The 12,168-nt window shown below is 40.3% G+C and overlaps 1 protein-coding gene across 2 annotated transcripts; it reads right to left on the reverse strand.

Moving 5' to 3' along the window:
• Positions 1-4,647: 4,647 nt before the first annotated feature.
• Positions 4,648-11,678, reverse strand: LOC122770642 (guanine nucleotide exchange protein SMCR8-like). 2 transcript variants are annotated; one of them, XM_044027607.1, is made up of 6 exons: positions 11,445-11,678; positions 11,033-11,312; positions 8,607-9,019; positions 7,363-8,093; positions 6,114-6,548; positions 4,648-5,546 (listed from the first exon to the last, which is right to left on the reverse strand). In XM_044027607.1, exons 2-6 carry the CDS (start codon positions 11,216-11,218, stop codon positions 5,038-5,040), a joined length of 2,274 nt encoding a protein of 757 aa, XP_043883542.1. In that variant the 5' UTR covers positions 11,219-11,312; positions 11,445-11,678; the 3' UTR covers positions 4,648-5,037. The 2 variants fall into 2 exon arrangements, with proteins under 2 accessions (XP_043883542.1, XP_043883543.1); XM_044027608.1 differs by having other exon boundaries at positions 6,114-6,542; positions 11,033-11,678.
• Between the last annotated feature and the right edge of the window lie 490 nt (positions 11,679-12,168).

The raw sequence follows: 12,168 nt of genomic DNA on the forward strand, positions 1-12,168 counted from the left end.
CAAACCATTTCTCAGTGTACAGCTTAACATACAACTTAATTTTCTAATCCAGACCTTCAAAATCCATCCATAAAACATTTTAAATTATAATTGAATCATTAATATTTCATGGTTATTCGAAGATTAAAAAGTTAAATCAGGAACCCTATTATATGAGCGTTCACAGTCCAGCTGCAGTATCTGAATCTGAGTTGCTTTTTCTCAGCTGTATACACTTTAGGAATTACTGCAGTTGTTTACATATTCATTGAACGGAAATCATCAATGATGGATAGAGAAGTGGAATGTTTTCTGCTTAAAAATGGGTGTAATTGATTTGTTTAATTGTCAACATTTTTGTAGTATATCATATTTAATGCTTTATTTTCTCCCTATTATTCTGTATTTTGTTTAATATATAAGGTATTTATTTAAGGTATTTTGATACCTTAGTTAAGATATATAGCCTCTTTTGTTTTCCTCCTTGGGAGAGATTTCTGTTTGTAAATTTTCACAGCCTTTTAGGAACTCCAATCACTAGGATGGTGAATTACTTTTTATTAGTTAGATTGATTAGATCCAATCATTTAGATTGCGTTTTGTTTTTGACCTCGTTCTTGGTTAGTTATAGATCGCCAATCAATAGGATTGTGCTTTTGAGTTAGTTTTCGTTTTGAAGTGTTTAGAGCTTTGTTTTCCTGCGTTTGGAGAGTTTTCTTAGTATAGTATGTGGTCCAAAATCACTCAAAAAAGTCATAGTAAAGTATTTCTTCCAAAATCACTCCAAATAGTCATAGTATAGTATGACATCCAAAATGAGTCAAAAAAATCATAGTATAGTAAGTAAGTCGTCAAAAATTAGGACAAAAAGGTCATAGAATAGTATGTCGCCCAAAAATCAGTCAAAAAGTCATAGTATAGTAAGTTGTCCAAACTCAGTTGAAAAAGTCATAGTATAGTATGTCGTCCGAAATCAGTAAAAAATATCATAGTATGTTGTCCAAAATCAGTCAAAAAAGTCATAGTATAGTATGTCGTCCAAATTTTGACAAAAAAGTCATAGTATAGTATGTCGTCCAAAATGAGACCAAAAAGTCATAGTATAGTATGTCGTCCGAAATCAGTCAAAAAAGTCATAGTATAGTATGTTGTCCGAAATCAGTCAAAAACTCGCAGCATAGTATATGTCGCCCAAAATCTGTCAAAAAGTCACGTATAGTATGTTGTCCAAAATTCGTCAAAAGACATAGTATAGTATGTCGTCCGAAATCAGTCAAAAAAGTCATTGTATATTATGTCCGAAATTAGTCAAAAAACTCTTAGTATAGTATGTCGTCCAAAATCAGTCAAAAAATTCACAGTATAGTATGTGGTCCAAAATCGGTCAAAAAAGTCATAGTTTAGTTTGTCGACAAAAATGAGACAAAAAGGTCATAGTATAAAAAAACTCATAGTATAGTATGTCGTCCAAAATGAGACAAAAAATATCATAGTATAGTATGTCGTCCAAAATGAGTCAAAAAAAGTCATAGTATAGTATGTTGTCCAAAATCAGTCAAAAAAGTCTTAGTATAGTATGTCGTCTTAAATCAGTCAAAAAAGTCATAGTATAGTATGTCGTCCAAAATCAGTCAAAAAAGTCATAGTATAGTATGTCGTCCAAAATCAGTAAAAAAAGTCATAGTATGTATATCGTCTGAAATCAGTCAAAAAAGTCATCGTATAGTATGTCGTCCAAAATGAGACCAAAAAGTCATAGTATAGTATGTCGTCCAAAATCAGTAAAAAAAAGTCATTGTATAGTATGTTGTCCAAAATGTGACAAAAAATCATAGTTTAGTTTGTTGTCCAAAATGTGACATAAAAGTCATAGTTTAGTATGTTGACCAAAATGTGACAAAAAAGTCATAGTTCAGTATTTTGACTAAAAACAGACGAAAAAGTCATAGCTTAGTATGTCGTCCAAAATGTGACAAAAAAGTCACAGTTTAGTATGTTGTCCAAAATGAGACAAAAAAGTTGACCAGTTCTTATAAATTTAACATCCAAAATGCAGATTGAAAGGAGACAAAAGTCTCTCACCCGTCAGGAATTGTTGGCGTGGTGCGTTTGTTTACAATCGTAAACCTTTGGTGTCCTCTGGGTATACACGACTCAGTGCCGCTAGTAAGGCAGAAGTAGTCGATCCAATTCGAGCACATTCCTGTAACTAATCATGCTGTTGACTGAGGATAGGACCTCCTACCTCATTAACATATGGATACAGAAATAAATAAATAATTAAATGTAGGTGAACAGAAATGTAGAAATAAATGTAAAGCATTTATTTATTCTTTAATTTATTCTTTTACTTATTTATGCCCCTGCGATGGATTGGCAAACTGTCCTATGGCCCGATGTAGCTGAGATTGGCACAGCACCCCCCGCGACCCTCTGGTTGAGGATAAAGCAGTAGATGATGACTGACTGACTTATTTATGCATTTATTTATTTATACATTTATTTATTTCTGTATTTATTTTTTCATATATAAGCCAGGTTTCGTAGGGGTACACCCTGGACTGTTCACCATCCCATTCAAAACATGTAATACGGGGATTAGGCAAATTTCCACACTGTTCTTAAACATTCACTTTGTGTAAGACTCGGACCCCTGACCATAGGAACTCCAGTCATTCTTTTAACCACATCAGCTACATGTCCTCGTATGCTTTTTCACACAATTTGGAAGTCTTTCAATAATAGAACCCCCGACTTCAAAAAAACGTCAGACTAATGAATATATTTAAGAATGTCTGTCCCACAACATGGGCAACATGATTGGTGTAGTGGTTAGTGCTCTTGCCTTTGCAGCGAGAGTCCCGGGGTTCATGCCCCGCTTGGAACACAAATCTTTGTGCATGGAGTTTTAGAGAAAAACAACCATTCAACACATTCACTCTCACGCCTTAAGAAGTCTTTCAATAGTAGATTACCTCAGCCTGATTGACCAGGTCAGTTGGTCAATTTAGAGTGACCAATTAACCTAATCCCCATAATGCATGTTGTTGGACTATGGGAGGAAGCCGGAGAACCCGGAGAAAAGCCACGTGCACAACATGAAAAACTCCACAGAGAAAGATCTTTGTTCCAACTGGGTCTTCTTGTTGCAAAGGCAAGAGCACTAACCACTACACCAGCCGTGTAGCCCGGCATCGCGCACAGACATTCTTACATACTTCATCAGTGTGACGTTTTTTGGTGTTTTTTTTGGTGTCATCTGTTGTTGAACTGTTGTTCTGAAACTTTAGGGTTTCATAAACGAGGTAATGACACAGATACACACACACACAAACACAGCGTTAATTGGAGCTTCCGGTCTATGTTGCCTTTAAGAAACTATACGTGAGGACAAATAGCTCATGTGGTTTAGTCAAAGACTGGAGTTCCTGAGGGCAGGGGTTCCAATCCTGGATGAAGCAACTTTTTAAGCACAATTTTCAACACAGATAGTGAATTGGTCTGAGAAAAACCTGAGGAAGAGTGTGCATAGTTTGGCTCCAGCGCCCCGATTGGGGCTGGGCTCCCACAAAGATGACAGAAGGCGGTTATAAAAATTGATAGAGGTTCACTCCCTGGACTGTTGACCACACAGTTGGGTCCAGGTGTCCACTAACTGCTGCTTAAAAATGATGAGCACATGAATTAGACTTCTGTGTGATTAATGTGTTCACATCATTTTTACATTGTTAACAAATGAAAACTAAAGTGGCAACATTCAATCAATAAATACACCATTAAACAATGACTCAAATGTGTCTCACATTCATTCATTCACATTGGAATTAAATGCATAAATGTCTCATTATTAAATGTAACATTCATTCATTAAAATATCAAATTCATTTGATGTAAAAAAAAACATATATCATTTCCTCACTATTTAATTTTAGATACTTTATTAATCCCTTTAGGGAAATTATTCTCTGCATTTTGACCCACCCTAGAATTAGGAGCAGTGGGCTGCCACACTGAGTAGCGCCCAGGGAGCAAAGGGGGTTGGGTACCATGCGCAGAGGTACCCCAGCCCTTTCAACCTGGTGGGGACTTGAACCGGCGACCTTCCGGTTACAAGCCAAGTTCCCTTTCCACTTGGCCACAGGTTACTCATGGGCCTGTGTTGCAGTAAAACATTTGTAAAATCTCAATATTAAACAAAGGATTCTGCAATTGTGAATGGAATCTCTTGAAAACACATGAACTGTGCCTTTAACTGCAGCTGTTTGCTGGTGTTCAGTCAGAGGACATGATGAGACAAAGCAGTGTCCACTTTAAAGTGTTCAAATGTGCTCACTGCAGTAATTGAGAGAGGAAAATACATGAAAACCTTTTTATTGTCAACTATATATTGGTCCATATCAACACTTTTATTTTGAAATTCTACTAAACCACTGCTTCTGAACAGTTTTTTTACTTAACCTGCCCCCTACTGGCCAGACTAGATACTCATTCTTAAATGAGTCGAGTGACATTATTTGTTGATTATACTATATTTGGACATTGTTTAACATGTTTGACAGTTTCTAAGTTTACTAAATAATATACATGTTTTTATTACGACATACTATAGTGGGACACTTTTAGACAGTTCATATTTTAACATAATACCATTTATACATTATACCAGGATATTTTTGACAGTTAATATTTTGGTTTCGTTTTTTGACGAGAGCCTGAGAGCAAAATCTGTTTTTCCGTATTTGGTTCAATACAAAAAAGGAAAAGGGGGTGCTGTTTCCGTATTTTCGTATTTTGGTTTTGTCAGAAATACGGATTATACTTTAGTACCCTGACCAAAAAGGTGAATAAAGTTTGTTACTTGCCATAAATAAATAAATAACAATGAGATTTCCAGTTTTATGCATACAAATGTATTTTGAACTCAAATGTCCACCCCATGTTAAAATAAAAAGGCACAAATCCAAACAAAAAATAACCCTCACCCATGTTCTTGAAACAACGCAATGAAAAAGACTGAGATCATTTTGGGAAAGTTCTGTTTCCACTGTGTGTCATGTCTTACCTGTGCAGTCCGATCAGCCTCCAGGTGAGCAGGTCGGTCAGTTGTAGTGGTGTGGTCAGACACGGCATCACAGCGTTTCCATCAGGACCAGGAGCAGGCAGGAAGAGACTCAGAGCGTCCACCGTCCTCTTGACCAGAGTCTCGTCTCCTCCCATGACGACAATTGGTCGGCCACTCAGGAGGCAGAACACGGCATTCTGGGAGAATGAGTTGTGTTTGAGGAACCTGAGGGCTCTGAGACCAGCCTTCCTCCTCCTCTTGTCTGATGAAGTGTTGCTGTTGCTGATGTCCTGCGTGGTGGAGGGAGCGTCTGAGGAGCCTGTGACGCTGGTGCAGTCTGAGGCTTCGTCCGCGCTCAGCAGCCTGAGAGCAGCGCTGGGCGTTGTCCACCGGTCAGCCTCCGCCATGGCAACGGCAGAGGCAGAGTTCACACGGAGGTCTGGTGCTGACAGCGCCGTCTCATTGACTTCGGTCCACTTTGGCGTCGACTCCACTGCTTCTTCACCTGTGAAGCAGTAACAGCTTTTTCCGTTATATCTTATTAACATGACAGTAAACTACAGTCCACTGTAATTAGTGGACTGTTTGGAGTCTTCCTATTGCTACCATCTGTCTCAACAGTTAGAAAATACCTCCTGGCTTTTACCACATTTTTGGCCAGAAGGCTTGGAATAATGAAATGGAGGTCACAGAGCAAGCTACATTAAGAGATGTTGTGAATAAATAGAGAAATCCTGCACGTTAAACTTTTCACGTTAACATTTTGTTTTCTTCAGTTAGACGGAGTGAGGTACCCTGTGATTCTACTCTCTAGGACCAGCTAAGATTCTGTGCCAGAACCCTCAAGCTCCCAGATCTCTGGTAGAGATTATATAAACAGTAAACTGTAAACCCATGATGATCAGCATGTTCCTGCACCAGCAGGGCTGTCACCAAAATCCATCTTTCTGACTGATCCATGATTCGGTCTAATATATCAGTGTTTGTGTGTGCATTGTTTGCACACAAGCAGCCCTAAGTTAGGTTTCAGGGGGGTTTAAAAATTCAAACGATAGCATATATGCATAATTACCTTGTGTCATTTTGGGTGTCTTCTCAGCACTGTTGTCTTCATGGACTCCATTCCTCTTCAAACACTCAGTGGCTGGTTCCTCTTTGACAATGACACCACTGCTGACAGTCATTTGCTGCAAAGGTTTTTCTTCATTGTCATTGTTATTAACAGGGAGTTCATTTTCACTTCCATTTTCTAATGTTTTGTCCTGTTTGTCAAGTTTACACTCAGCCAGTGTTTCTTCATCGCTGTCAAAGCTATTGCTCTCAGGTTGTTGCTCAGCCTCTTCCTCTGTGATGGCGGTGAGATCGTCAGGGAAAATGGACTCGGTGGTGCTCAGGACCTCGATGCTGTCCTCACTGTTGGCACGACTGGCATACGCTTGCACGCGTCTGACACCTGCATCTGCTGCTCCTCGCCTGACAGTGGTGTCCATCAGTGTCACTGCTGTTTCTGCCGAGGAAAGACAGCTGTCAGAGTTCATCAAGTCAAAGAGCAGCGTCTTTTCATTTTAAAGAATTGATGCCAACATAAAACAGGGAAACTGCTTCTGTCACAATCTCTCAATGAAACATATCGTATTAAAATGTCTTATTTTGTTCAGCCAACAGTTCTAAACGTAAATATTTACAAAAATGTATGATGACAAACAGCAATGGCCAAAAAAAATACCTGGCATGTTTGCTTGATAAATGAAAATGAGTGGTTGTGATCATGTCACCACCTCACTGTAGTAAATAAACAAATGAATGAAGTGTTTATAGTTTAAATCACTGAAATACTTAAGCTGTAGTTAGTACAAATGAGATAAAGAACCAGTTTGGGCTACAGCCACATTAGCCGCTCTGTGACTTAACATGCTAGTCTGGGCTACAGCCACGTTAGCCGAGTTAACATGTTAATAGTTTAGGCTACAACCTTGTTAGCTGCTCTGTGAGTTAATATGTTTTAGTCAGGGCTACAGCCTCATTACAGCGTGAGACAGCACGCAACCTGACACTGATTAATTTTCTTTATTCATTTATGGTTCTAATCAAATAAGAAATATTCATTATCATAGATATTTGAGTCCTTATTGACAGTAACAAAACTGACAGACACAGTCATCCATTAAGAAGAAAATGAGTCCAATGCTACCCAACTACACAGAGCTTATTAATTGATCATTTTGTCCAAAATGAAATGGTATAACAGTAATATCAAGCTGAAATTGGGTGATGTTTCTTCTGTATTTTTGTTTGATGACTGATTTAAAGAGCAAACACACCTCTGCTGTCAGAATCAGTGGCAGACTGTTGAGTACGATAAGATTTCTCAGTCCCCAGCACTTCAATGCTGTCACTACTGCTCACACTTCCTGTCATGTCCATGACAATGCTGGGGTCAGAGGTCACTGTCCCTGCCTCTCCTGCCTCCAGTTTGATCGGGATCTCCTCCACACAGGAGTAGAACGACTCCAGGCTCAGTGGATCCGACGCAAACACCTTGACGCGACTCTTAGTCGACCTCTGTAGCTCTGCCTCAATGCTCTCCTGCTCTTCCTCTTCTTCGTTCTCGGTGCTCCAAAGCTCAAACAGGAAGTTGGTGAGGGTGAGCCTCCTGGAGAGCGACCGGGAGACGCAGGCCGTTTGCAGGACACTCCGATCACCACGAAGGCGGCGTTCTGTGTCTGCCAGCTGCTCCTTCATTAAGGAGAGGAAGTAGGCATTGCAGAGCTCCTGCAGAGGCTTCAGGTGGTGCTCGGACCTGCAGGAGGAGGACATGGAGTTGGAGGGACATGGATCAGGAGGCAGCAATGAAGTAGGATCGGTGAGGGAGTCAGCTGGGTCGTAGGGCAGAAAGTCGGGGTGTTTGAGCTTCCTGTTTGGGTAGGATGTGACCTGGCGGAGGAGGTCTCTGTGATTTAGGATTGAATGCTCTACAGCTTCGAGGTCATCGGCTGTTTCTCCATCTTCTGTGGACGCATTCACAGTTGACAGCAAAGTCAACCGTGTGTACCTGAACCAAAGAATCAGATTTAGTCAGCAGACATTTTTCGTTTGAATTTTCAGTGCGTTCAGGTAGTGATGGGGAGAAATACACACAATACTATCATGCACCACGATAAAAAAGTACAAAAGTTGCTGTTATTTTCCATTATCAGGCCAATGGTGATCGAAGAAAATGTGTATAATCACAAACATAGATGCCATAGATGACTTAAAGATTTACAGTGATTCTATTTAAGATTTTTATTTTTTAGTTGAAATGTTAAAAAAAATAAAATAAATCCTAGTTATTGTTTTGTCACATTACAACAGCATTTGTCTACTTAGTTGTGTTTTTTGTAATTGGTGACGTTAGTTCATCTCTATACTTGGAAGTGTTTGGAAAATGTGCATATAAAAAGGACATTTTTAGGACATGCAGGTGAACACCGTTTCTGTACTGTCTCTAATAATAAGACAAATTGGTGTTTATATCAACTGAAATTAAATAAGAACAGATGTGTGGAGGACATTCTCATCTTACTCAAGCTTGTGTAGTTTTCTCTGCAGCTCCATCGAAAACGCCTGCCTGTTCCCCGTCTTGAGGCTGTCGGCCGCCTGAGAGAAGCACGACGACAGTTCTGTGAAGTTCTCCATCAGCTTCGCCTGGTCCGAACACACATAGGCCATACAGAAAGGACGCACCATGCCTCGAGCCTCCAGGTCGTACAGGGTCAGGTGGTGAACGTAAGCAAAAGCGTCCTCTGCTGAATCTCCCAGAATCACTTTGGAGTCCTCGCTGAAGTTGAGGCGGGGCCCAGTGCAGGAATGTGAGGCTTGGACGGGGCCGGACGCCTGGTAGTCCACAGACATGATGCGAACAGAGAAGTGGTTGAGGTCGAAGGAGCCAATGACTCGGGGGTCTTCTGGTATCGTCAACACAGGCTTTGGACCCACCTGTGAACAAGGCAGAGGTTTGAAGAGATGACGTTCAGTGTTATTAAAAATGAAAAAAATACACTTATATTTTCAGTGTGCCCTAAACTGACTGGACTGTGGTGTTTAAAGAGATATTCCATGAATATTTCACTAAGACCCAAAGGCAGGCTTTCATTGAATTACCTCCTATAGCATACCTGCTAATAATATGTGGATTGCATTAATATGGGAAATTTCCCAAATGGATAAAATAACTCCACATATTTTAAAACATAGAGCTCCACCTCTGCCATTGTGGTACATTAATGGATTTTTGCAAGGCTGCCGTTTTGACAGATCACAGTAGTAAAATTACAGGTGTGATAACCAAATGAATGATGGCTGAATTCCATTTAGCTTCCTCAGTTTCAGGGTGTACTAAGTAAAGTACTTGATCAATAGAAAAATAATTGACAGATTAATCGATTATGAAAATAATCGTTAGTTGCACTCCGAGAACAAAGCCATTGTTAACGAGACTGATAACACCTCAAAATGGCTGCTAAGCAAAGTTCTTTCCCCCTTTTCTTAAAATGTGTATACCTTGTTAGTTTGTTCATTTATTGATATCTTAATTAATCTTTTTTCATTTGCTGGACTTAAAATACACTGTATGCACAAAGTTTTTGGCCACACCTGTTGAGCATAAAATGCAGGTGTTTTAATCAGGCTTTGGGCTTTGATCAGGGATTGTCCTCCAATGAAGGACAATCTTAACGCTTCAGCATACCAAGACAATGCTGTGCTTCCAACTTTGTGGCACCCGTTTGAGAAAGACCATTTTCTATTCCAAAATGACTGTGCCCCAGTGCACAAAGCAAGGACTACAAAGACATGGTTTGACTTAGTGTGGGCCCGTCAAGTTCTTCCACACCAAACATCGAGCACCTTTGGGATGAACTGGACCAGAGATTGTGAGCCAGATCTTCCTGTCTTATCAGTGCCTGACCTCATTAATGCTCTATAGAATTAATGGACACAAATTCATAGAAACACCTTAAAATCTTAAGGAAATTCTTCCAAGCAGAGTGGAAGCTGTTATAGCTGCAAAAAGGCAACCAACCCCATATTAAAGTACTGCATCTTTACTGTACTGTAGTGTTTATATTCTGTTTATATCTGAAATCATTTTTTTGTCTCTGTAACTACTTGTACTTGTCCCTGTTGGTGTAATGGTCAGGCACTCCCATGCTTTTATCCATATAGTGTATGTAAATCAGATCAGTTTTTATTTGTATAGGGACAAATCACAACATGGATTACCCAACAACTATGATTAATAGTGACATTCATATAAGCTCAAGAAATAGTACATAACAAACCAGTGGCATCCAAACATTTTGCTTGTGACTGCAAACACATGGTCTAGTTGCAGTTGCTTGTCATGTTTCATTTGTGAATTATCCCTTTTACATAAATTAAGTTTTTATTCAAAACACATTTAAAAAGTCACATTGTCCAACATTTCACACAGATTCGATAAGGGATTGAAAGATGAAAAAATACTTTTTTGGAACAGAACCTTGACGATCATTTCATAAACCCTCATGTTTATCTTGTGACTGTTGGCAGGGACTACACAAAATACATGAATAAACTACATGGAGGTTTGCACTCTCTGAGTGCTTTCTCTAGTTTTATTTATATATTGTTTAGTTTATTGGTCAGGGACAATGCAAAAAACAACATTATAACATAATAACAGAAGTATTAAACAGATGTTTAATGTTGCATATAGAAATTCTTAAAGGCTTTTTCTTAAAAGGTATTTGAGTATAATATATAATACAGTACATTGGTTACATTTATAGACAAGTGACTTTACTAAAAGTGTACTAAAAGTCACAATATTGAAACGTTTTCTTACTTTTTGTTTTTACTCGAGTTTCATTCTATGATTAATCTGTAAAGTTTATTATTGTTCATACAAATATTGTGATTATCATTAGTGTTGTTAGTAGAATTATAACTTCTATTACTACACACACTTACTTGCTCTGAGAATTCAGCCACCAGTATAAAGTCTCTGTTGAAGAGGGCAGTTGTGGTCCAGGGGTGTGAGGCGGGTAAAAGGGGAACAGACAGATCCTCAGGTAGATCCTGAATCCCCGGATCCTCTTCTCCCTCTCCGAACCCCTCTGGGCCGGTAAAGGCCAGCAGGTCCGGTGAGCCGATCATCTGTAAGCCGGTGAAGCAGAGACAGGAGGCGGGGGGCGGGGCAGGGGGTCAACCCATGGAGGGTCTTGACGGATGTCTTCCGTCAGTGAGTCAGCTGTTCACACCGCCACAACATTAAACAACAACAACAACAACAACGACGGGGAGACTAGAAAAAGAAAAACTTGCTGTGTAGTTGAACAACAATCATAAAGAGACGAACCGCGGATTAAAACGGGTCTCTTACCGTCGCGTAAACAAGCGGCGTTTTTAGGAAACCAAACATGAGAGTAAAGTTAACGGAGAAGCGAAAGCTCCTTGCAGGCTGGCGGAAAGGAAGCGGCAGCAGGCGGACAGCAGTCACACGGTCAGGACACAATCCCGTGTTCCTCTTTCTGGAAACTAGCAATATATGAGTCTAAAAACTCGTGCCTTAGTGTCACGTATCTGACCCGGCAAACTGAACCACGTGACAGACACCGGGCCGGTACCCCCTCTCCTCTCCCTCCCTCTCTCCCTCCCTCGCGTTGGTTCCAAGAATATCCAGCTGAAGCCGCTCACGACACGCCCCTTCTCACGGACTGCCCCCTGTGACCATAGATATACTGTAATAGGCGAGACGTCTCGTCCGCGCTGCTGGCCAATGGTGTCGAACGTCCGCACAGGGCGGCCATCTTGCTACAGTCAGCTAAACTCGCTCACACACAACATGTTGTAGTGGTACATGGACTTTTTAAATAACGATAACTTGCGCAATTTTCTAACGGTTTGGTTTGTTACAAACGTCAGAGATGTAGTTATTATGCCACTGCATATTCCAAAGACTGGGAGCAGTGTGGCAGAAGGCTCTGTCTCCCATCGTTCGGAGCTTGGATCCTTGGGATTTGCAGGAGGTTTGCCTGGCCGGAGCGGAGGTGTTGTGGAGAGGGTTGAGGGGTGATTAGCTCCTTCAAGTAGGTTGGAGCATTACC

This window comes from Solea senegalensis, linkage group LG6 (assembly GCF_019176455.1).
Source record: "Solea senegalensis isolate Sse05_10M linkage group LG6, IFAPA_SoseM_1, whole genome shotgun sequence".
NCBI lineage: Eukaryota > Metazoa > Chordata > Actinopteri > Pleuronectiformes > Soleidae > Solea > Solea senegalensis.